The sequence below is a fragment of the Polypterus senegalus genome, chromosome 10, assembly GCF_016835505.1.
Source record: "Polypterus senegalus isolate Bchr_013 chromosome 10, ASM1683550v1, whole genome shotgun sequence".
Taxonomy (NCBI): Eukaryota; Metazoa; Chordata; class Cladistia; order Polypteriformes; family Polypteridae; genus Polypterus; species Polypterus senegalus.
Window position 1 is genome coordinate 116973107 of NC_053163.1, and position 27342 is coordinate 117000448.

The window sequence follows — 27342 nt, forward strand, 5'->3', positions numbered from 1 at the left end:
AGTTTAATGCAAATAAAATTGCTTTCAATATTTGCTCTCCATCTTTGGGAAACAGTGAAAGTTATTGTTGCTTTTAATGTTTGTAACGGAAAAGATCTGAAATGGGCAGCAAAATGGAACTATTTTGTATTGCTTTTTCTATCACAGGTATTGCAAATTGAAGGTAAACATTTGAAAATGTTGGCGTGTTTTCATATAACCCTAAGCTGTGACACCATGTCAAGCACTTACTCCATTGGAAAAGTAAGAATTTAGTTTGTGAAATTAATTTAGTATAGCAAGTTAAAGAACAGAGATCTAAACACATGGGCATTGTTTTGTGATGTGGTAGAATAACCATTTCTTCATAACTGTACTTCTCATTATTGTACAGTATGCGATGCTTTTTCATAAGAATTTGTACTGATACTGTGTGTGTTGTATTTCTTCTTGCCATTGCATAATTATGATGTCAGAATGATTACATCAAGTGTAAAATGTTGAGCATACAGTATTGCCGTGTTGTGCGCCTTTATCTACTCATATAGGCGACCTTACAGTATGTGCTCTCTGAGGCTCATTCAGTTGAATGAAGACTTGCATGTTTATGCAAGGAAGTGATTTACATCAAACTGAAGGAAAATATACAAGGGTACATTAAATAAAATAGTTTTGATTTTCTTTTGCTTTTTCAATATTTTTTGTGCATTCATTTGTAATTTTATTTCCACTATTGAATGAGTTTCTTGAACAACTACTACCAAATACTGCCCTGCTCTGCATTTTGAGTTGCCTTTTTTTGTCGTGTTTTTAAGGTTGTTGGGCAAAAATCAAATGTTGATATTGTGATACTGAAGAGATTGTTGTGGCAAGAATCTCTCGCCGGGATCACACTACAGTAGTTGATTTTGTTGGAATGTGGTAATTTGGTAAATGTCAGTGTAAATCCAGAAAGAATTATGTTTTTAACGGAGCAGTGCACAACACTAAGATTTGAAGGCAATAAGTTTTATATTCGCATACGAGTTTTACTTTACTCCGTTTTTATGACTTTGTTTAGCATTTTTCCATTTTTATTTTTTTTTCCTTTTAATACCACAGATTATGGTGTAAAATTTTGCCAAATCAATATGTGGACAACAATTTTGGACGATCCGCTGTGGCAACCCCTGATGGGAGCAGCCGAAAGAAGAAGAAGAAGAAGAATTGCACAGATTATGCCTGAGAGAAGAAAACTCACAGACACTATTCCTTTCCTTACATCCATTTTGTGAAGCATCTTTTTCTTTAAATCGGAACTCTGTGTAACTGTTCAGTAATTTTAAAATGTTTTATTTGTCATCCACTATTACATTGTTATGTAAATTTAATTTGAATGTTATATATCCAACAACTTGGCTATTGAAATGAAATAGTTTATAGTTCATATAAAACATGGACTCAAGATACTTTAAGGCCTAGTATTTATCAGGACATTTTTTTATTGCTTTTTCTGTGAGTCACTGCTTGTGGCCGTACTCTCTTTTGCAACCAGCCATTGATCTTCCGTAATAATTGCTCTAAATATCTTCAAACATAAAATTTGTATTTTTTTTCCACACCGTCATAGGTTTCACCCGACTACTAGAAATGTGTGACAGTTTGTTTTAGGTGGAGAAAAAAAGACACTATCTGGGTCTGTGTGTCACTCCAACTTGCTCAGCTGTGAAATGTACTGCATCAGAGGAATTGATGTGCTTGCTTACATGAAGGAAAATTTAAATTTCATTTCATTTTAAAATCAGAAACAAGTTAGAAATTTTTTTCTTAACTCATGTGACATTAAAAGATTGAAAATTGTCTTTGTCTGCTTGGCATGCATTACTTCATCACCCAGTCTTACATTTCTGTTTAATGATTCATTGTCATCAGTGTCTTTACTAGGCTGTAAATGAGTACTGTACTCACTATAATATAATTTCTGCTCTGTAACAGCATTTTCTTTCGTAATAACTGCATATGCCTGAAAGGCAGCCCAGTTCCTGGAAACTGCAAACTTTTTTTTTGCTTGTCTGTGACAGAGATTTCTCATTATATGAGTAGAATCTTAATTATAATTGTAGCCAGCAGCTTTGTGTACAACCCTCTATAGACTAGGGGATGGCAGGGTTAAGTAATGCCAGGTACAGTATGCACAGACTGACTGAACATTCAGAGGTGGTCACTTGCTAAGCCCAAGTTTCCAACAACAGCTTTCATTATGTAGAGACTGAGCCACGAGGGTTACAAGTAGATGAATGCCGCCTTATGAGTGGCAGGCAGCTCTCACCAAAGTATGCATCAAATCCAGATGAACAAGAGACAAGATAGGGGAAAGGAATAAAACGATGTGTTTAAATCCATAATTGGAAAAAACAATTATGAAAAACAGCATGAGGTTAAGTTACACAAAGCAGATAAAATATAATAAAGGTATCCTTAAACAGAGAAAAAGCAAATTCTTAAGAATAGATCTGAGGTCAAACATGGCAGCCTTTTCAACCAATATCTTTTACAAAGGCCATCATGCACAATCGTAGCCAAAAAACGAGTCTACTTTTTGATTTTTAATCGTGTAATTGTAGTGTTACTAGTGTCTTAGCAAGAGCTACTGATGGGATGATGGGGGCAAACCAAGGATCCAGGCTCAGATCCAAGACTGTGTTCCTCTTGACAAAAGAAAAATTCAAATATTGTGCCAATGTGAAATAAAAGAAAAAAATGTATTTTTTTATGTCAGAAAATCACAGTGGACGATGATGTAGCATTCACTGAACGAGGAGACCACAGCCGTTCTGATGTAGTGCTGCCTCAGTAGCAAGAAAGAATTATAGACTAAATGAAAGAATTTTTTGAATGCGCACATTATGATCCTTTCCAGCTATCTCACTGTGTATCAGGAGAGCATTTAAGGAGGCTAAGCAATATTACATTTAATAAAGGTGCAAAAGTAACTTTTTTTGTAGTATACTTTAGGAGTGCATGGTATACTGGTTTGTCTGATTTACTGTAGTGGATGAAGTTCTTTGGTATGGATTAAAAAAAAATGAGTGCAAAACTTGTGAAAACATTTAAAATTAATACAAACTGTATAAATCTGTGCATGGAAAAAAGCAGAAAATATGATTTTTCTGTCAGTGTTTTCATGTCTTAAAGGTTATGTCTTTGTGTATGGATATGTCTGTGATCTAGGTGTTGTGTGTGAACCACCTCCTTTAAGAAACTTGCTCCAACTACTGTGTAGTTCAACTCTAATGATGAGTTGATGCAAACAGTAAGGTAGGACAAGAAGAAGTCTTGTCTTATGGTACGTATGCTTAGGGATGGTGGCAGCAACATGACTGAGCAAGTGGCTGAAAGAGAAGAATCTGTACTTTTACAAAAGAAGTAAATCCCTGCTGATGAATCTATTTGACTTGCAGATCATTAGTAAGCATTGAGTTCAGATAGCTGTTTGCACAAATCAATCAGCAGTATGTTTTTTAAAAAATGTTTCATTCTGAAAATTATATACAAACACATTACTCCAGTGTCTACAGAAGCTGTTAAAATATTTAATTATAACGCGACATGAATTTTTGGACATGCTGCCCTATTCTAGTATGCTTATGTATTCTAGATGGAAAAGTTCGCTCCTCTGCACTGATCTGGCTAATACAGTAACTAAGTTCAGTAAGAGAGAGAGCTGTATCAATATGGTAAGTTTGGTTTCAGAAGTGAGGGGATCGTCTTTGTGGTTCATGTGTACAGTGTTTCTCTTTCGTTTAACCAAGAATTATATTATAACCTGATACCAGTTTTTGCCATACCTATTAAGCCTTTATTTCATTTAAGAAATACAGATACTCCTTGTGTAAGTTTTAGTGGGTCTTTTCTCCAGTGTATGAAACAAATGTACTATGATGGCTTTAGGAAATTTGTCAGAATATTACCTGGGAACATAGAGTATGTGGCTTATATCAGAACTGAGCTGGTGGTTTTGAGCTGGACATTTTGATATATACGGCATATATACAGTATCTTCAGTGAGTAATGTTCCAGCCTGCACAGAATGTGTACACAGCTTTAAAAGCAAAACACAAAGTAAACTGTTTAAGCGAGGACAAAAGTATTCATGTGATGCAAAAGACATAATCCTACCCACTACACTATTGGAGAGCCAAGCTTCACCTTTTTATTTCCCTCTATCATTTTTTGCACAGGCAGTTTTCTGTAAAGTCATTAATTTTTACAGATGTTCTTGCTGTTGACTGAAGCAGATAAGCTCTGTTTCAGCTTTAGCCAAGTCTTCTGAAGTGATTGGGTTTGGTTGTCAGTTTGTACGTTTCCCTATATTCTGTGATAAGAATTTGTTGTTTATCTGGTTAACTTTCAGATTGAATGATTTCAAGCTGAAATGTCTTTCTTTCATCTTTTAAGTGCAGTGAGTTTGGCCACTCATGTTCTGGCTTCAATAAGAAACTTGGACCTTGTGTCCATGTTTTGCTTTTGATGAAGCTTTCTATGATCAGGTTTCTTGATGCTTGATCTTCTGGACTTAGAGCAGATGTGTGACTTACTTTCAGGTTGTGAATGATCTCTTATCACTGTGACTCTGTTGGTGTCAAAGCACCTGAATAGAGTGTTTTCATTTGAAATGTTATTTTAGCACTTGGATTCTATCAGTCCAAAATGCAGACTCTTGTAGGGGTATTTGAAGTTCACTTTTTAGCATGTTGTGCATTTTGACAGTTGCAACAGCTGCTGTTAGCTCTAGTCTAGGAATTATGATATGCTTCACTGGTACCACTCTTGATTTTCCCATTAAGAGTGAACAATATTTTTGTTTTGTTTGCCAAAAGAAGATATGTGACAATGTTTTATCCATCTTCACTGGCATCCACAAAATGTTGAATTTGTGTAGACTTTATGGTTCCAAAGTGATGCATCTACTTAAGTTAGTAGTAAACTATAATGTAAGTAATCCATGCATTTTTTTCTGAATGTGCTTGACTTCCACTTCTTAATCCCATCTATATTTCTCTTTGCACAATTATCTTATGATAAGCTTTTCATACAGTATAAATGGTGGTAAACCTAGGGGGCAATGTACTAAACTGGCGACAGATAGAATACCATGCATTGTAGTGGGCTTATCTTGTACCATATCTGGAATTTGAAACTTTTAACTTCTGTACACTAGTGGATGCCCAGGGCACTTTCTATTGGGAGGAAATTGTGGCTTAAGTCTAAACCCTTTTGTTTAAGAGCTCTATCTTCTTTTGGAATAGAAAATAAAGCTACTCTGTTGTTATTCACTACCCCATCTGAAACATGTGACTTGGAGATCTACCCTAAGTTTTAATTGCTTGTTCTTCTTTTGAAACTGACTTCAAGCAGCCATCAACGTAGAAATTGTGAAGTTGACGCAAGGTATTAACTGTTTTCTTATGAACTATTTTCTATTGCGTGTTCAGTTATTGTATGCAATGCATAGGAAGCACATCTGGGTGAAGAAGTAGCACCAAAAAGATGTACTGTCATTTTAAATTCTTCCAAGTCCTTACTTACATGACCTTGAGGCCACCACAAACACTGGAGAAGACCAATGTCTTTATCTGGGACTTTTAATGTTTGCCATTAGTGCCCCTGGCTCCTCTCTAAATCTTGTAAGAACACCAGTGAGTGTGTGTGTTAGGTGATGACCTTTTAGTGATAATTCATTAAGAGAAGCCCCTTGACAAGTGGTTGTATAGTCAAAACACATCTCTTTTGCTCTTTTGCCAAAATTCACTCTTATACTCGATGTCAGACGCTGCAGCATCTAAGCCAGCAAAGAACCCTGCATAATCACAAAGTGCTTCTGCATCTTATTATTTAATCTGAAGCCAATGCAGTGCTGTTTTCTTATATGCATTTACAATTTTCAGCCCAAAACCATATGTTTGAAGTAACTTCTTTCACAGTGAAATGTATCTTGATTTTGAAAGGTATGTATGTCAGAGGGTGGCACTTCTGTACGTTGTACATGGGGCTTGTATTTTTTTTTTTTGTTGTTGTTGAAATAACAATTCTGCAATTACGTTCCTACTTTTTGTTTGCTTCTGCATGAACCAGTGCAGATTGTTTCTGTCACTAAGTGCATCATTGCCTGTGTTAGGCATTAGTACCTTTTGGAGTTCTCTCAGTTCATGTGTGACTGAATAGTAAAGGTGCAGATGCTGTGAAGTTGGTTGTGATGGCAAACAGTGTATTTGTTCAAGTGTGTACTTAATACTGTTTTCTGGGAGATCCCAATCTCGTAACTGTAACTTGCTAATTTGATTCCCTAACTGTCCGTTAACTGAATCTGGGATCGCAGCAGAGTTTTCCTCGTTGCATGAAGCCAAGGTGATGTTCATGCATTAAATTTTTTTAAAGTTTTCAATTTGGATGCAAACCATTGACTTTGTTTTTTCTTTTTTCAGTAAGAGTAATGTCCTTTCATTCCATGCCTATTACGAAAGTCCATTAAAAACAACTTCACAATTGTGGAGAAATTTGTGGGGTCTCTTTCAAGGTTTTCATTTTCAATCATAAGTGCAGAAAGATGATCGTGAAATTTCTTTATATGATCCTTAAGCACATTCAGCTGATCAACATTCAAGCCCATGCTACAGTCACTTCTCTTAATTTTTTTTTCTTGAGACTTTGTTCAGACATCTTAAGATTATGCGCGTAACTGACAGTGTTTCAAGACAAATAGCATCTTAACAGCAGCTATGTCACACCTGAGACATTCTTCTGACATTTCACCAGCAAACGCATGTCAAACTTTTTATTTTAGTCAATGACAGAAACAATCATCTGCAGTATCTTCATATTCTATCACAGTCGCTTAAACTCAAATGTTGTGTTCTGTTCTGATTATGCATGAGCAAAAAAAGAAGAGTGTATTACCTTTTTAAGCTCAGTTCTTTTTTTCATCACCAATGGTAATTTCTGGTTAAGTCTTCTGATGGTAGTTTTCTGACTAATAGGATAGCTGTGTTTGTCAAACGTTTTCAAAATTCTGCAGCTTCAGCTTACTTTATGGAATGATTCAGGCAATAGTGTGATGCATATTCAAGTAATTCCACAGTCCAGGTATCTTAGTTTTAAATGTTTATTAAAAACCAAGGCAAAAACCAGATCACATAAAGGGAAGAGAAAAACTGATACTACAAAAAAGAAAGTTCAGTTTAAGACTTATATATTTTATTTCATTTCTCTCTATAGATGGTCATCATACTTTTCAATGTTGATATATTTATAAAATGGTCAGAAAACTGTATGTCATTGTTCTCTTTGAAAGCTAATCTAACAACCCGTGTTCCTAGCAGAGAGACAACCTGCATTTCCTAGCTGGCTAATTACCACTCTGTTATTACAGAAATAACAAAGAAAGTCATATTCTATGTTAGCTTACAAAAGGTAAAAGGTTATACCATTATCTAAGTAACTATGTGAAACTTGTATTCAATTCAAATTAAGAAAATCCGTATGTGAATTTTAGCATGATCTATTCAAGATTGACTCTCACAGTTACTTTTCCATTTCCCTTTTCCTATTTTAAGGAAAGTCAACATGTGTTTCCCAGCAAGAACAGCTCTATGCAAGATGTAGTTCATTGTATTCATTCTTTTCTTTTTTTTACATTACAAGTAAGCAGTGGTAATGTGTTGCATCAAAAGTGAATTTTTCAATTTGCATTTCCTCACATATTACAAACCTGCTGCAAAACAGTTATGTCGGCAAACCCCAAATGTTTGCTTGAGTAGTCTTGAATAGTAATATGGCGTTATTTAAGTGCCACTATTCTGAGCACATGTAAAAAATTATTGAGCGCACGTAAAAAAAGATTGCAAGTGCAAGTGTTGCATTTTGAAGAGAAATTTATTTTGAGCGTACAAAAGCTGAATTTGAGTGAACAAAATTCATTGCTGCGTGCAAAAAATGTATTTCAGTGTTTGCGCTTATCCATATACACACACACAATAGCACCCCCTCTCGCTCAGTTTTTTCATTTGCGCTTGCTCGCAATGTGTTGCTTGCGCTCACAACATTCTCTGCTGCGAGCGCTCAACTCTCTGTACACCGTTATAAGTGTGCCACAAAACCAACCAATCACAGACTTGGTTTCAAAAATTCTGATTGGCTCTTACGGTCTCCAATCAGCTCGCTAGCTGCTGCATTCCGGAAACAGTCAGTTGGCATGGTTGTATAATGCAACTACATTATACTACACCAACGATAGTCTTAACAAATAATATATTTTAAAATAAAATAATTAAAGATATTATCCGCAAATTGGGGTTTAATTGAGTTTAGCTGGATTTAGCTACATTTCGGACTGTTTCCGGAATGCAGCAGCTAGCGAGCTGATTGGAGACCGTAAGAGCCAATCAGAATTTTTGAAACCAAGTCTGTGATTGGTTGGTTTTGTGGCACACTTATAACGGTGTACAGAGAGTTGAGCGCTTGCAGCAGAGAATTTTGTGAGCGCAAGCAACACATTGCAGCAAGCGCAAATGAAAAAACTGAGCGAGAGGGGGTGCTATTGTGTGTGTGTGTATATGGATAAGTGCAAACACTGAAATACATTTTTTGCACGCAGCAATGAATTTTGTTCACTCAAATTCAGCTTTTGTACGCTCAAAATAAATTTCTCCTCAAAATGCAACACTTGCACTTGCAATATTTTTTTACGTGCGCTCAGAATAGTGGCACTGAAATAACGCCATATAGTAATAACGTTCATATGTACTGGAAAAATACATCCTGTAGCGCATGTGAGGTGTTGCCTGTTTATTAACACACACAAGTAAGAATTTCACTTGTGACAGTAATGACCCCTTTATACATGTGTTGGTTGGTGCTAACAGCGAGTGAGTTTAACACCCATGTTAATCATAAGTGCATTTTTTGAAGGAATTATAAACATGGAATGTACCCTGTGTTTTAGATTGTTTAATTCATAATGGTTTAAAGTTTTTTATGTACTGATATCTTTTGAAAAATGGAATACCTATTCATCCATATTAGAACTATAAGAGCAAGAGTAGGAACCCTGAAAGAAGAAAGAGCTCTTAAGTGCTGCAGGCAACAGCCGAGGATAACAAAAGCCACCTTGTTATTGATCTTTTCTGGCATGTCAGTTGCCATTTTTGTACCTTAAATTCTATCTTTCTTGCTTTTGTCTTATTTATTAGCCTGTTGAACTAGAGCACAACCTTGTCGATTTACTTCCCAGCATGCCCTTTCCTTGTATCACTGAGCAAGTCCCTTCCAGTTCACAACTGGAGAAAATATGGAAACGGTTGTATGTGGTGCTTGTGACTTATGCACCACTTTGTGTAGTAGTTTCAGTTTCATGAGCAAGTTTAAATGATAAAATGACAGTTAAAAAGGAGGCTTACTTAAAGTATGGACAGCTTATGAATGCAGTCACCTTGCAACCATGTTGACTGGAAAGTCTAAACGCAACACTACACTTCATTACTGAGCAACATCCAAGTACAGTATTCCACAAAAATGTTGTCTGCTTGATTGGTGACCCTAATGTGACCCATTGTAATTCTGCATTTGACAGGATGTGTTTGTGTGTGTCCTGCTATTCAGCACAAGTTCCTGCCAGAGTAGACTTTGCCTCCCCTGTGACATAAATAGGATTACATGTCTATGAAAAATGGACGGATAGGTTTACATTGTAAATGATGAAAGAACAACAGCTATTTCCACCTCTCCAGAGACTAAAGAATTGTTTCAGTAATGATAACACAATGCCTGAATGTGGGTAGAATAAATCAAGTTTAGGTTTGCTTGTCTTGTACATGCATTTATTTGCATATAAAGCAGAAAAAATAGGTGAGACTCTTTCACCTAAAAACCGATTCTGGCAAATTAGTTGCACACATTTTATTTCTTGATCTACACAAACATATATATGTAAGTCTAAAATATAATATCCATTGCCTAAAAAGGATATATAGTACTGACTGATTCATTCAATTGGAGAGTGGAGAGTGGGAATTTGAATGCTACTATTTATCAGTCTTCAGATGGAGGGCTGGGGTGGGGAGAGACTCTTTGGAGTTTTGAGCCCCATGATATAATGAGAGTCATAGGAGATTTTCATGGATATGCATGTTGTAAGCCTTTACATTCAAACACTACTGGTATGCACCAATGTCTGGTGGTACACAACTGCAAACAAGTGATGTTGGTACTTTGTACTGGTGAGTACCAGCCCACTATAGGGTCTGATAACCTCCATCCATCTCCAAAAACCATTAATTCAATGCACAGTGGGGGAAGCCAGGAGAGCTTATACTGGTAGCTCAAAGTGTAGCCATAAAACAGCCATGGGCAAGGGACAGGAACCCAGCCCCTCACAGTGCTTATTCACACGTGCTCACAAACAAGGAGAGGCCAGTTTGGTATCAGAAGTATCTTTCTTTAGATAGATAGATAGATAGATACTTTATTAAACACTGTTGTAAGTCAGGTTAACAATGAAGAAACTGACTAAAAATTTTAGGGTGTATTGTGTTTTTAATAATAAATTCTTCCCTGACCAGACCTTTTTCAGTAAGTATTTGTTTTAGTGTTTCAATAATACTTTATCCAGGAACTTCTGTTTTGATTTAAGGAATATTTTAAGAGTATTCCCCTGACTGTATGGCTATATCAAAAATGGTTGTTGTAGAGTGCATTGTACTATAAGTAAATTAGAAAAATGAGGAATTGTTATTTAAAGGTTAATTCACATTTGACTTTGCTGAATGTTTCATGGAAAAGCCAACACAAATCCATTGTGCAACTCATTTTTCCTTTAATGACTGAACATTACAAACGGGGGAAAAATACAGAGACGCTAAATTTATTCCTAAGGAAATCCTTACACAAGCTTAAAAAGCAATCATTTTAACATATCTACAAGCTTTATAAAGAGCATGAAATCCAGTAGTCATTAAATTGGATTATCATACAAAATGCCCAGTGGGAGATGCATGGTTGATATTAAAACAGTAAAACATGATTGTTGTGCTGACTGTGTGGTTCAGAGGTTTTTGGTTATATTTCAGATTAGTGGGGCTTCTTCATATAATTTGAAACAATAGGTTCTATAAACTTTTATTATGGTACTGATTTATTTTGTTAGTTGTCTGTTGATTCATGAAAATCCCAACCCTTAGCATGGTGTTAAACTATTATCAATTTTAGTTTATGCCAGAATCCCCATTTTGTGGTACGTAACTTTATAGTAAGGGTGCAGAGTGAAATGTAAAGAATGTAGGAAAGGCATATGTGCTTTCTGCAGATTACATCAGTGAGCTTAGGTGAGCTCAGGATGTTTAAACTCCAGGATGCCCTCTGGTGTTTAAAGTAGCTAAGATAAACTATTATTTTAGAAGTGTGTATCTCTATTTATAAAGATCAATCTGTTTGTTCTTTATGCACAGCTTGGTTTTTCAAGCTACAGACTCCAAATTTAGCACAAAGACACTACTTATCATAAGTTATATTTCTGAAATACAACTTTCGGCCTAATCTAAACCCCAATAGGCTGGTGTTGTTCCTACTTGGGTTGGAGTGGGTGGTCAAATGGATGGACAGCTGACTCAAGTCTTTAGCAAATTAGGGTCTCTGATTTAAACACAAAGATTTTTCCCACTTTAAATTTATGGCAGTGTCTGGAAATAATACCTGGGCAAAGTCGGGGGAAAAAGAACTGGAGTTTTCAATTAGCCTGTTTGTTGTGTGAAATGACTAATGTGATGTATTAATGGAGAAACAGTTTCATTAAAGTTGTGATAGCTGTGTGCTATATACTTAACCTGCTTGCCTTTCAACAAAGAAATCTGTCTTGATTCCCATCTATTATATTTGACTCTTTTTATAAATATGCTATTCCTTCACTAATTTTATTATAGTCCAAAGCGACACTATGCAGTGGCATATTTTCACAAGTTATTACAATTTGAGGAACCACTAAAAATACCCAAGAACACTGAATACAGAGCTTTTTAATGCATCAGGCTTGAAGGTAGTAAAGTTTGGTAGTGTATAATTTATAATTACTTTCTTCCTTTCCACTTTCTTACTTGGGTAATGCCAGGTAACTAGGCAAATAAGAAATTGATCTATAAATAAATCTTCCAGTATCAGGTAGCTGCAAGCTCCCTGTTCCAAGTGTTTGTGTTTTCTTACATGCCTTTCTTAAATATATGCTGACAAAGTTAAAATTTTGTGTTGTAAAAAATATATTGCGATATACATGTATTTTGGTTTCAGTTCTTTTAGATTTACATTATTTACCAGTCTTATGGCCTGGTTATATGTTTGTCATCTCAAAACTCTTATCATCGTAAGCACATTTGCATTGTTAGTAGACGGCATGTACTTTGTTGAGTATACTTTTCTGTATTTGTATTTATGATCGTGCCATTTTAGGATCATTCCTTCAAATTGAGTTAATTTTCATTTCTTGTAGGATTAGATGTGGTTATCATTTGCAGAATGAATATGGGTTACTCTGTTCTTGTTTATTTAAAAAAATAAGAAAATAACTTTCTAATGAAATTAAAGATTATTTACAATACAAATGTAAAAGAATGAGTTTATTAAAATGTATGTGATGTACAGTATATACACTTTCTATTACATTTCATGTAGAGTATGAAACACCCATGTTAATCATGATAAATGTCTGGTCAGTGATTTATATTTTGTTAATTTTTAAAATAAGGGAAGCAAAAATTGTGATGTCAGTTTCTCAGTTTTAAGAACAAATGTAAACATATTTGGTATACAATTACAGAAATGTAACAAAGTTAAATGTCATGTCATTAATCCAGACAAGGGTCACTGGGTGCTAGTTCATCACAAGGCAAAGATACAATAAATGTAAATATTATTCTGTTTGAAATTAATTTGTGTGCTTTTGAAAATGAGTTGTAATTTCACAGCTCCAAAAGACTGAATTTAGAACATTCAAACAGTATAGACAAGAACAGGCCATTCAGCCCAACAAAGCTCACCAGTCGTAGGCACCTAATTTTTCTAAAGAAAGCATCAAGTCTAGTTCTGAAAGTCCCTAAAGTCTTACTGTCTACCACACTACTTGGTAGCTTATTCCATGTGTCTATGTGTAAAGAAAAACTTCCTTATGTTTGTGTGAAGTTTACCCAAAACATGTCTCCAACTGTGTCCCTGTGTTCTGGTTTAACAATCTCAATCCACTATACTAATTTGCTTCATAATTTTAAACACTTCAGTGATGTATTTTCTTGATCTCCTTTTGCTTAAACTGAGAAGGCTCAGCTTTTTTAATCCTTCCTTATAATTCGTCCTCTGTAGCACTGGAATGAGTCTAGTCGCTATTCTCTGGACCAGTTCTAGAACTGCTATGTTCTTTTTATAGCCTGGAGACCAAAGCTGCACACAGTACTCCAGATGAGGCCTCACCAGTGAGTTATAAAGCTTGATAATAACCTCCTTGTACTCTAACATCAGGGTGCGATATAACCTACCATTCTGTTAGCCTTTTTACTGGCTTCTGAACACTGTCTGACAGTTGATAGTGATGAGTCTACTACAATTCCGAAGTTGTTTTCAGACCTCCTACTGCATATTCAAATCTAACATTTTTACTTCCTGTTTGTAATACTTTATATTTACTGACATTACATTTCTTTTGCCACAAATCTGCCCAAGCCAGTATGCTGTCCAAAGCCCTCTGTAATGATTCAACAGATTCTAGATTATATTCCAGATTATTTGCCATCTGCAAATTTAACCAGAATGTTACTTATATTCCTATCTATCTTGCATGAAGAAGGAGCCTGAATTGCCTTGAATGCTTACATATTGTAATCTTTTTAGTTAGCCAATAAAAGGTGTAATTTTGCTTAACTTCTCACCACATCCATAATGGCTATCACAGTACAACACCCTTGTACTATATTATATTCCTATCCAAATCATATAATATTTATATTTATATATATATATATATATATATATATATATATATATATATATATATAGGTGAATTTGTGTGTGTGTGTGTATATATATATATATATATATTAATTAATTGTGTGTGTATGTGTGTGTATATATGTATATATATATATATATATATATATATATATATATATATTAATTTATATATACACTCACCTAAAGGATTATTAGGAACACCATACTAATACCGTGTTTGACCCCCTTTCGCCTTCAGAACTGCCTTAATTCTATGTGGCATTGATTCAACAAGGTGCTGAAAGCATTCTTTAGAAATGTTGGCCCATATTGATAGGATAGCATCTTGCAGTTGATGGAGATTTGTGGGATGCACATCCAGGGCATGAAGCTCCCGCTCCACCACATCCCAAAGATGCTCTATTAGGTTGAGATCTGGTGACTGTGGGGGCCATTTTAGTACATTGAACTCATTGTCATGTTCAAGAAACCAATTTGAAATGACTCAAGCTTTGTGACATGGTGCATTATCCTGCTGGAAGTAGCCATCAGAGGATGAGTACATGGTGGTCATGAAGGGATGGACATGGTCAGAAACAATGCTCAGGTAGCCTGTGGCATTTAAACGATGCCCAATTGGCACTAAGGGGCCTAAAGTGTGCCAAGAAAACATCCCCCACACCATTACACCGCCACCTCCAGCCTGCACAGTGGTAACAAGGCATGATGGATCCATGTTCTCATTCTGTTTACGCCAAATTCTGACTCTACCATTTGAATGTCTGAACAGAAATCGAGACTCATCAGACCAGGCAACATTTTTCCAGTCTTCAACTGTCCAATTTTGGTGAGCTCGTGCAAATTGTAGCCTCTTTTTCCTATTTGTAGTGGAGATGAGTGGTACCCGGTGGGGTCTTCTGCTGTTGTAGCCCATCCGCCTCAAGGTTGTGCGTATTGTGGCTACACAAATGCTTTGCTGCATACCTCGGTTGTAAGGAGTGGTTATTTCAGTCAAAGTTGCTCTTCTATCAGCTTGAATCATTCGGCCCATTCTCCTCTGACCTCTAGCATCAACAAGGCATTTTCGCCCACAGAACTGCCGCATGCTGGATGTTTTTCCCTTTTCACATCATTCTTTGTAAACCCTAGAAATGGTTGTGCGTGAAAATCCCAGTAACTAAGCAGATTGTGAAATACTCAGACCGGCCCGTCTGGCACCAACAACCATGCCACGCTCAAAATTGCTTAAATCACCTTTCTTTCCCATTCTGACATTCAGTTTGGAGTTCAGGAGATTGTCTTGACCAGGACCACACCCCAAAATGCATTGAAGCAACTGCCATGTGATTGGTTGATTAGATAATTGCATTAATGAGAAATTGAACAGGTGTTCCTAATAATCCTTTAGGTGAGTGTATATATACACATACAGTACATATATATTATATATATTTTATATATATATAATTAAAAATAGCAGTGACCACTGTGGAACAGCACACTTAACGTCAGCCAATACTTATGCAGTTCCTCGCATCTCCACCCTCTGCTTCCTGTGTCTGAGCCAATTGAACTCCCACTTCTTTTAGGTTGATTTAAATCCTGACCTCTCTTTTTTTGGTGGGATTCTATCTATCTATTGCCTTTTCTGTTACAGTGCAACACATTTTATTCCTGTACACTCTCTGGTCCTTTGGAATCCTTGATTTAGTTGTAATAGCAAGTAATTTTATTGTGGGGAGAAAAGCACATAGCTGTGATATCTCTGCTGATCAGCAGCTACCCTCTAAAATACACATAGCTCTTATCTCTCTGTCTCTCTCTCTCTACTCTCTCAAAAACGTTCTGTAGATTATAATGTCTGTTGAACAAACAGGTATCGCTAGCTAAGTGGAGGCAAGGTACGCTCCAACACATGGCAGGAGGTAGACCTACTCAAACGGAGGCTGGTGTTTGAGTAAGGAGGGCCCCACCCCCCTACCCCTTGTCCCATAGCCTCTCTCTTGGATTCACTCATATATGTTTATATTAATGTGTGGGACAGTGATGAAGTGGTTAGTGCTACTGCCTCATAGATCCAGGACACTGGGTTAGAGTTCCACATTTAGTTAATTTCTGTGTGGAGTTTATATGTGCTTTTCATGTATTTGCGGGACATTCTCTGAGTAGTTTGTTTTTTCACCCTTTTATTCTACTTCTCAAATGTGTTTGTGATGGACCCTTTGATGGATTAATGTCATGTTCACTGAAGATTTTTTCTTGAACCTGTTGCCTCTGGAACAAGTTCTGGCCTCTGTTATCCTAAAATGAACTTTGAGGGTCTCAGAATATGATACACATTATTGTTTAATATATTTCATTTTGTATTTTTCCGTAATAATTCAATGTGAATAAATCATGCTTAAACAAACTGAAATATATCATCCAGTATTTGGGTATTTTAAGACATTGACTAAACAACTGAGGCACTGTGTTGGCTAAAACAGTGCATCGTTCTGCATGAGGGGATGTGAATCTGGAAAGGAAAGCAGTGCATTTTAATTCAAATATATTGTAAAAATATTCTGCCTCTCCTTTTTTATAACTCTGCACCAAGCCATCAGTATCAGTATTAAAAAAAACACACCGAATGGGATTCGCATACATCTGCCTACATTGTATTTTTCAGTGACACTTGGTAATTTTAACCACTAAAGTTGTGATTATTAAAGAAATTATATGGTACATTTATTTGCTAATGTTCTGTAGGCATTGTACATTTTGAATAATTTTAAATCCTTTGGAGAATCTTCTTGAAAATGTTATTAAATCTTTAGGAAAAGGCAGACTCCCTGTATGTGTACTTGTGGAGTTTTGTTGTGTGGTTCTTATGTTTTTCTGATACAGCCAGAGATACTGAGTGCACTTTGAGTGAGTGAAAGGTAACATGTCTGCACTGGAAGGAAAAGAAAAGGAAAATGGCTCCAACTTCCCTTTCCTGGGAAAGAAAGCTGTTATCTTCTGTATTTACAAGCTTCTTGAAGGAAACCTTGCCCACTACAAAATTCAATTGTTCTGTCCTCCCTGTTCAACTTCCTGTTGCAGTGCTACTAGATGGTTAAAGGACCGCAAAACCAGCCCTTGCAACATCATATAGTTTGGTGGGGTGTTAAAAACACAAGTCCATCAGTCCAACCTTTATCAAACATGGTAGCATCAGGTGCTGGGTAGGAATCAATCCTGGATGGATCTTCAGCCCTTCACATTCACATTTAAGATTCAAACCCATTACCCTGTGTGACCTAAAGTATAGAGCACCAGACAGACTAGAAATTGCAAACTTTCAAACCAAACATAAATAAAATTTATTAGCAATGGAGATGTGGGTGATTGTATAAAAAATTAAATCCAACATGATGTAAATCCAGGTTTATTTTATAATAATAAGGGAAGCGTTTTGACTTATTGGTTGGCACTGTTGCCTCAGCTTCAGGAGGCTAGGTTTAAATCCCAGACCATTCACGGTCTGTATGGAGGTTGCATGGTTTTCCATTGGTGACACAGTTTTGTTTCAAGAAGAGTGCTCTAAAGGGGAGCTTCAGGCAGACACAGATGATTTGGTTTCTAGCTTGTCTTCTCAGTGTGTTGTGTTTTCTCTTTGTCTGTGTGTGTTTTTCATTGGTATTAAACGTTTCTGCCTATATCTCTAAGATGTGCAGATGATGTTAATTGGCCACTCCGAAGTGCCCCAGTAGACAGTGCAGATGTACAAGTGTGCTTTGTAATGGCTTGGCTCCAATCTGTTATCTGATTCTGCTTTCCTAGGCTCTTGGTGGCTTTAATCCTGTATTGGAATGAGCTGGTTTCGAAAGTGAATAAATAAGCATGTACCTAATAATGTACCTGTATTGTTATCAACATTTATTCTCTTGATAATATTACAACTTAACAAGTGAGCAAATAAAAATACAATAAAACAAAATTAAATTTACTTGTGGATTTTAACTGTTTATTAGATAGAGTGATGTTAATAAAGCTTCATTGTTTTGTTTTCAAGGTTAAGGACATTAAAGTTAAAACTATTTTTGCAGAATACCGTATTTACTCGTGTAAGACACACACTGTAATTTTTACAAAAAAAAATCGCAAAAATCGTTTTGCCCCGTGTACGACGCACGTTGTGATTATATAGGAAGTGTTTAGAGAGAGAGAGAGCACGAGAGCTCAAGCAAGCAAGAGAGAGAGGGTGCGAGTGTGTATGAGAGAGAGAGAGAGAGAGAGAGAGAGAGAGAGCCTGAGTGCACGAGCGAGAGAGAGAGAGTCTCCGTGAGCGAGCAAGCGAGCCCAAGCAGAAGAAGTAAACATTAAAGAATTACATTTCCTCGTGTATGACGCGCACGTTATTTTCTAATGCTAATTTTTGGGAAAAAAATGTGCACATGGTACACGTGTAAATACGGTAATAGGTTAAACCTCTTGTAAGCCTCAATTATACAAATCAGGTAAGACAAAGGATGATGATTTTATGTTTTAATAATAATATATTTATAATTAATGTAAGCTATTGTAACCTTTCCTCACAGAAATAAGTACTTGGGCATTGCTCTTATAGGACAAATATTAATGGAAATTTTATCCTCCTTTTGTGTAACAATTTCTATGTGTATTTATTGTTTCTGCTTATATTTTAGGGCACGTGTGGTAGGAGCTCTTCCTTCCATGAAGGACACAACTTTAAGGAGTTTGACATGAGGAACGCTGAGGAACCATCTAACAACACTGTCTTACAGCGACTCCTACAGGAGCAGCGGCGCTATGCTAATTCCAGTGATAACAGGAGCTTTCTGGCCCTTCAGCAGCAGAGTCAAGTGAGTGGACTATTTTACACGAGTGCCAGTGAGGACCACCAGATGGTCCCCAACTTGGCACGGCAGGAGCCCCAGGGCCAGGAGCTTCAAGTTGATAACACTGCAATGGAGAAGCAGGTACCATCACGTGCAAGCGGAGGTGGTCAGGGGCCAACTAATGAAGAATTGCCTACTTATGAGGAGGCCAAAGTACAATCACAGTACTTTCAGGGACAACAGCAAATCTCTCCCACTGTTGGTGCTGCTTTTTACGTGACTGGGGTGACAAGTCAGAAGATGAGAACAGAAGGCAGGCCTACTGTTCAAAGGGTGAACCCTGGAAAGGTGCACCAAGATGAAGGGCTGAAGGACTTGAAGCAGGGTCACGTGCGTTCGCTTAGTGAGCGCTTAATGCAGCTTTCATTAGCAACCAGTGGTGTCAAAGCTCATCCACCAGTGACCAGTACCCCTCTGTCCACTCAAGCCCCACCTACGTCTGAGCTGTATAAGAATGCAGTTTCTGGGTCAGATTTTTTCAAACAAGGAGGGCAACATTCATTAAAAAGCTTGGAACACCGGGGGCCACCTCCAGATTACCCATACAAGAACATTTCAACATTGCCTATGCCCTCCAAACCACAAGAACATGGTTCCTACTACACAGAACATCGCATGAGCCAGCAGATGAGGACTGAAGTGCCTGTTATGAGGTACCAGCCACCACCAGAGTATGGTGCTGTCAGGTTTGTAGGCTTCCTTTATGCCTTCATTTCATTGATGAACTAATTTCCTTTTATTGCAGACTTAAATTTAAATATATTTAATTTAAAAATGCACCCTTGGTCCTTTATCTTTTAAATTGTTTTCTGGCGATTTTTGTTCACTTCTATCCATAAATGCATTATTACTGTTTTAATATTGACCTTTCTTAATGTATCTTGGAAAAGAAAGACTTGCCGTAATTATCATGTCCACATAACTGTTGTGACCGCAAGGGGTCGCCAGAGAGCCTCAAACCACAGGCACAGTAAACCACCACACATTATTAGAATAAAATAAAGGCTTTTTATTCTCTTCAGGCACTTCTCTATAATCCTCTCTCCAGTAATCAGCCACAAAGCAATACAAATCTTCCATCCTCCTCTAAGTGTTGCCCACTGCCTCCTGACTCTGACTCATTGATGCGAGGGTGCAGGCTCCCTTTTAAGCAAGGCTTGGGAATGCTTCCAGTTCCACTCCATGTCTTGCTGCAGGCACTTCCAGGTCATAAAGTAAGTAGAGAGGTCCTCCTGCAACAGCACCCTTTATCGACACCCAGGGTCCCAGAATTCTAAACTCCCAACTCCCAAGCACCCCTGTAGATGTCCTGACTGGGTTGCTATATGAGGTGTGTGGGGGATGAAACAGCTCCCAACTTTTTGATTCTGTTGGTGCAACCATTATATCATGCCAGCTGGACACGGTTATTTTTCCATCCCACTGGCCACTCCATCTGTCACTCAACTCTGGCCTCCCTTTTAGGTAAGAAACCATCCTCCTTCCCAGCCAGGACACCCGTTCTCCTCCTACACTATATATTTTAAAGCAACTTCAGGAAACGAAAATTTAATTAGGTATTAATTGAACATTGCCTTTAGGTACATGCCTGAAATGTAAGCATGTGAGGTGAAGGGAAAAAATGATCTTATGTTTTAGTGTTTGTTTGGATCAGTTGCTTATGGTAGCAAAACCGTAACTTCAGGCAGCCAGTAAAAATGATTCAAAATGAGATGCCTTTCAAATCATTATGGATGTCACAAAAAATATATTTGAAGAAGATAGTTAGTATTGTTTTCCAAAAAAAAAAGGTCTGGCCCCCAAAATATTCTGTACCTGAACTAATGAAAATTCTGTAGCTGGATTGATATGATTAAGTCCATAACTATGCAGGCAACAAGTTTTCATTCCAACCAGTTTCTAAATCAAAGTGTACATTCTGTTTTTAAATTAACTTTTAGCTTACTCTTCTTATTCTTCAGAATAAACTTACGGTGTAAAACATAATCAAAATGATACATGAATGTTAGAAAAACCGACTAGAGTGCATTCAGACTATAATTATTTATTCTAAACTGCATTTAGCTGTCGGAGGTAATAAATGGGTAATGTTCATTATTTGCATCCTTATCTATTACTGGAACTGAGACCCTTCCATTTTAAAATGTATGCAGACAGACCATAGCTGGGAGACAGAACACACTGTCAAAGAACAAAACTTACTTATATTTACTCAGAAAAGGAAAGGAAATGCAACTGTGTTCATTGAGAACCCCGATGCAGAGCGCGGGAAAATTTTCATAAGTTAGCTTTGTAATTAAAATTTGTAGGCACGGTGGCCATTGATGGGTTAAGCTTTGGCCCTTTCTTGTGCTGTTTCTGTCTGGTTGCTGTCTTTACTGCACATCTGTACCCTGCTTTAACTTGGGATCTAACTCTGCTAGCCTTGCACCTTTATAGATATTTTTTCCCCTTACTCATACTCAAATATATACTTATGTAATAAAATAACTTATGCACATATTGAAAAATAGTTTTTTTTAATCCTGATGCTAGCCTCAGTTTTTCAATCCAAGCAATTCTAATAGATCATTTTTTTTATTTTATATTAGAGGTATTGTGGAGATAGTGGCATATTGTTTGGTGCTCAAATTCTATCTATATTTTGCTCTTATGCTAAGCAAGTCTTTAACATGCCTGCAGTTTGAGTGTAAATATTGTAATTTTCTGTCATTATGTATAAGTAGTATGCTTCAGTGAACTATATAAAAGATAGATTTGAATATGATTTTAATGTGGTTCACAAAGCACCTTATGATTTTTTTACAATAAGAGTTCCGTCCGTTTCAGAAATGGACTTTAGATCACTGTGCTGCTGAAATGAAATATGCAAGTTTAGAAACAGACTTCTTGTTTATCGTCTAAAGTAAACACTAATTCAGTTTGTTTTTACAGTCACTTAACACACACAATGTTAATATGGTTAATAAGAAAATATGTGTGTGTATGTATAAATGTGTATGTATGTATGTATATATGTGTGTGTGTATGTATATATAAAAATACATTTGTTTAACACACAACTCAAGGACTTGCTCTCGTGTTGCTTTCTTGAAAAGCAGTGTATGTGCAGAGGACAACAAGCTGAGTTACTTTGTATCACTTGGAAGCACATTTAAAATGGAACCTTTCACACTAAGGTGATTGCTTTCTATTGACAACTTACCAAAATCTGTTGTGGAAAAATGTTTAAATAAAGAGGCTATGTGTGTTCCTCTGTAGCTGCCCTGATGGCAGTGCACATCTGCTAAATGTCTAAGAAAAGCAAAACATGCACTCTAAAGTCTTTTTAGTTAAAGACTCAGTCGTAACACTAAACATTCAGATTTATTTGCAGAAATGAGGGCATTTGTGTTACAGATGTGTGTGTTAACAAAGTGCCTTAACATATTCTTGTATGCCTAATTCTAGGATTGTAAAACCTTTGAATGAAAAAAAATCATCAGCAATGCTTTATTTTTACAGACAAAATCCAGAGAATGTGGGGTATCAGCAGCGTCCTCTTCACCACCACAGCCCTACATCATCTATGACATCGATGGGGTCTTTGTCTCTCACTCAGTCCCCTACAGTAAACTTTCATCTTGGACAGCACCAGCCTTTAGTAGATCACTATCCCATGGGCCTTCGTACCCCACAAGGTCATGGCTCACACCCACTGCACCTGGGAGAACCTTACATGATGAATCCTCCATCACGTGGACAACAGATGCATGATTTTTATGGAGGGCCTCCTCGTACACAGCAGCATTTTCCAGTCAGTCAGTCCTTCCAAGGAGACCCTTATTCTGTTGTGGCCAGAGCCCAGCAGATGGTAGAAATCTTGTCAGAAGAGAACAGGACTCTCAAGCAAGAACTGGATACATACTGTGACAAGGTTTCCAAGCTCCAAAAAGTGAGTTCTAGGTTAAACATGTGATTATCATGCATTAAATTTTAAAATATAGCTCTAACTTCTTTATTTTATTAATTACAAATAAACAGGAAAAATGGGATATTTGTACGAATATGTCCTCCTTCTACGTCTTTCTAATTTATGCTAAATGTAAAATGAAGGAGATGGAAATAAAGGCAGAAAAGTTGCCATAAAGATATTTATAATTATGCCTTTGAACTTTGAGATATGTTATAGTGCAGGCAGAAACACAATTTTATAAGAAAAGTCATTGTGAGCATAGTGCAAAATCAGAATAAAAGGTTATGGTATCAGTAAAAAAAAAAAATATGGAAGAATTGTTTTTTTCTTTTTTATTGTAGAATTGTTGTTTTTTCTTTTCTTAAGAGAACAAACACACTGTTAAACACATCTCAGTCCGAAATAAAGTAATTCAAGTAATATGCTTTCCAAAAATAAATTCAAAGAAACTCCAAATAGAACCTTCTTTCTCTACTCAGTTCAGAGAGCTGATTGATAACATATTCAAGTTAATGTGTATCCTTATATATAACACACATGCTCGGTAAAAACAAAAAATATATATGTAGATACAGTATACTGTATGTGTGTATATATAATATATATGTATGTGTGTATATGCTTTAGCATAGTCAAGTCAAGTTGGGGAGCATGCACTGGTACAGTGCGTTGCCGCACCCACTACACAACGAAACAACTCGGGATCCCGGTTGCCAACCCCCCAGGCGGACACGCGGTCCAATCCCAGCCTCCGGAAGTGACCCTCTATCTGCCACAGCCAGGTGTTACTTGGGAGACCCCTCGGCCTGTTCCAGCCACTCAGGTCCCCAACAATGAGGATCTTATGAGCTGGATCACCCTCAGGGAAATGCACCACATGGCCGTAACTGACGCTCCCTCACAATGCAGGTAACGTGCCTCATTCGGGACTCCATGAGCAACCGCTCATTTGACACAAAGTCAAACCAATGGTACCCAAGGATTTTCTGGAAAGACACAGTACCAAAGCAGTCTAGTCTTCATCTCAGGTCACTGGATAGCATCCATGTCTCGCAACCATATAGCAAGACAGGAAGCACCAGGACTCTAAAGACTTGGACCTTCGTTCTTTTGCATAGATATCGGGAGCGCCACACACCCCTTTCCAACGAACTCATGTCCCCCCATCCTCTCCCAGTCCATCTACTGACTTCATAGGAAGTGTCACAAGAGACATGAATGTCACTGCCAAGGTAAGTAAACCTCTCGACAAGGTCGACACTCTCTCCACAAACAGGCACACTTCTGATGGCCGTGCCCAGGAGGTCATTAAAGGCCTGGATCTTGGCTTTTATCCAGGACACTCACAAGCCCAGACACTCAGACTCCTCACTCAATCTCTCGAGCGCCCCGATCAGAGCCTCCATTGACTCCACAAAGATCACAGCATCATCAGCAAAGTCAACACGAGTGAATCTTTCTTCACCAACAGATGCCCCACAGCTGCTGGACCCCACAAACTTGCCCAAGACCCAGTCCATACAAGCATTGAACAGAGTAGGAGCAGAACACACCCCTGACAAACCCCATAATCAACTGGGAAAAACGCAGAGGTTCTGCCTCTACTCTGTACAGCACTCACAGTACCAGTGTACAGGCTGGCCATGATATGCAGCAACCTCGAGGGGATCCCGTGAACCCTCAGGATGTCCCACAGGGCAGCTCGATCAACTGAGTGGAACACTTACGAAAATCGACAAAGGCTGCAAAGAAACTCTGCTGATATTTGCGTTTGCGCTTCATGAGAAACCTCAGTGCCAGGATGCAGTCGATGGTAGACTTCGTAGGCGTAAAACCAGACTGTTTCAGTCGCTGGTAGGTGAACAAGTGATCATGGATCCTATTGAGGACGACCCTAGCAAGAACCTTACCCGGCACCAAGAACAGTGTTATCCCCTTGTAGTTGCTGCAATCCAGGTGATCACCCTTCCCTTTCCAGATAGGGATGACAAGTACCGTTTTCCAGTCAGTTGGGATGATGCCAGTCTCCCAAATGGAAGCAAAGATTGCTTGCAATACCAGGAGGACAGCCTTACCACCTGCCTGGAAAAGTTCTCCCCGGATACCACAAATCCCTGCAGCCTTTCCTCCCGTCAGCTGGTTCACCACCTGCACTGAGATTGGGTGATTCACAGCTAATTGGACGATCGGCCTCAAGGACCATGGACCCAGAGATATCCAACGTCCTAGCTGCAGGATCAGCTTTGAACAACTGCTGAAAGTAGCCAGCCTAGTGGGTCAAAGCTGCAGTGAAATCTGTAAGGACCATTCCATCAGCTGCCCTACCTGTGACTTCCGAGGAACAGATTCAGATGTGCGCAATGCTTTGATTCCTCTGTAAGCAGGATGTGGATCGCTAGACCACAGATGGTGTGTCATTTGCTCACAGATTCTTATGCATAATATCTTTGCATAATATTGTTACACATCAGCTTTTTAGTAAATACATATTTAGCTCCTTGAATATTTGACAATTTTCTGAATCTGCATTGATTGATCAATGTATTGCAATATTAAATAGGAATAGTACAGGTAGACCTTCAGTATTCTGGCACCTTTGCGACCTGAGGAGTGCTAGATTAGTAAAAATACCAGATTACACAAGGAACTTCTCTAAATAGCAGCTACATACCTCATCATACCTTGAAAATATCATGTAAATCAGTACAAGCTAGATAATTAAGTTAACAAAAACATTAAATGAAAACACACATTACTGTACTGTACAGGTACAGGCAAATGAGCTAATCACCTCATCCCACCTTTAAAATACCAGATAAACTGACAAAGATTTGATACTTGCAATAAAAAGAAGCATTAAATGAAAGGTAATTAAAAATTTAATGTATCTTTTAATGAATGCACCGTACAGGTACAGGTAAAATAAAAGACTATAGGTACAGTAAATGAACAGGAATTAACTTACTCAAGAAAACAACATTCTGAACTTCTGAAGTGAACACCTTTAATATATATTCTGGCAAAGTTAGCTTCTTCAACAAACTTCAGCAAACAAGCCTACTATATCGGATATCAATGTCTTCTAGTGGGTGTGTTGCGTAGTATAAGAGCTGTGTACTTCTGCAAACCACATCCATCCACTTCTCAGAGTTGCCACTGTGTAAATCATGTCAAACAAACATTTAAACAGATGAAGTTAGTGGTGAGATTCGGGATCCAAATCGGATATAGAAAAGTTGCTTATGAGCTAGATAAAATACCAGTCCCACAGTCAAATCCCCCTCCGCACCTTTACAATCACAGCAAAGGTACTAAGCCTGTTTGAAATGTTTAAAAAAGAAAAAAGCTGCAAATAAGTATGATGTACACTCTACTGCTAGCTTAGGATGGTTCAGGCACATTAAAGAATTTCAATTTACACAATGTGAAAGTGAGTGGTGAGCCTCTAAGCATAGATGTGAAGCATCAGCTGAAGAATTTGTTAGAAAACTTACAAGTGTAGAAGGATATTTCCCTATCTTATGCAAGTCCACTTAAAAAAAAAAAAAATTGGTGTTTTACAATCACCAGCTTGGAACCATACGTGGTCGTTAAGTGTTGCATATCTGTAATTGTAGGAAAATGGCGCTTATCTGTGTTTACAAGAGCACACCAACACTAGGCTTGGGCGGTAAAACGGTAATATGGTATCCCGCGGGATCTAAAAATAGCAACGGTGTCAGTTTCAATACCGTTATACTACCGTCATAAAAACAATGCACTTATATAGGAGACAAGGATTAAATATTAAATATAATTTGTTTAATGCCTAAAAATGCGTATGCGATGCATGGTTGTCATCACGTGACAGCGTGATGGAGAAAGAGAGAGGTGGGGAAAGATGGCGAGTCGCACACCAAGTGACCTGGTCTCGAAAAAGAACACAACTTCTGCAGTTGGGCAGTATTTCGGGTTTCGGCCGAACGAGAAGGGAGAGGCGGTAAATACGGACGAGGCAATTTGCAAATTGTGCAACAAAAAGGTGACCGCGAGAGATGGAAATACCTCGAACCTAAGGTCGCATATACGAAACCACCATTCACTCACTGCTGCGAGGATGGACCCGAGTTCACTCAGTGCAACAGTTTCAACTCCTCCCGATGCAGGACCAACAACATTTAGGTCCACCGCCAGTACGCAACCGACGATAATGGGGGCCTTCGGGAAAGCAACAAAGTACAAAAGGGACAGTGTCCGTTGCAAAACCTGTACTGATGCAGTGACAAAATACTTGGCGAAGGAAATGGTCTCTTTCCACACAGTGGAAAAAAAGTCCTTTACGGACATGGTAAATGTCCTAGATGCCCAGTACGAGCTGCCTGGACGGAAATATTTCTCACAAACAGCCGTCCCACATTTATATAGTAAAGTTAGAGACAATGTTCAAGTGCTGCTGTCAGCGTCACACAGTTATTCCTTAACAACTGACATGTGGTCGCCAGTTAACATGACACCATATATGTCTCTGACTGTCCGTACTATTAC

At 37.8% G+C, this 27342-nt stretch overlaps 1 protein-coding gene across 3 annotated transcripts in view; it reads left to right on the top strand.

Annotated features, from left to right (window-relative positions):
* amot (angiomotin) overlaps nucleotides 1–27342 on the top strand; it is a 123699-nt gene that overhangs the window by 58472 nt on the left and 37885 nt on the right. For all 3 annotated transcript variants that reach the window (XM_039766403.1, XM_039766406.1, XM_039766404.1), the window contains exons 2-3: nucleotides 18651–19549; nucleotides 22368–22797. In XM_039766403.1, the coding sequence (XP_039622337.1) occupies nucleotides 18651–19549; nucleotides 22368–22797 (1329 nt within the window). The remainder of the gene's footprint in view (nucleotides 1–18650; nucleotides 19550–22367; nucleotides 22798–27342) is intronic.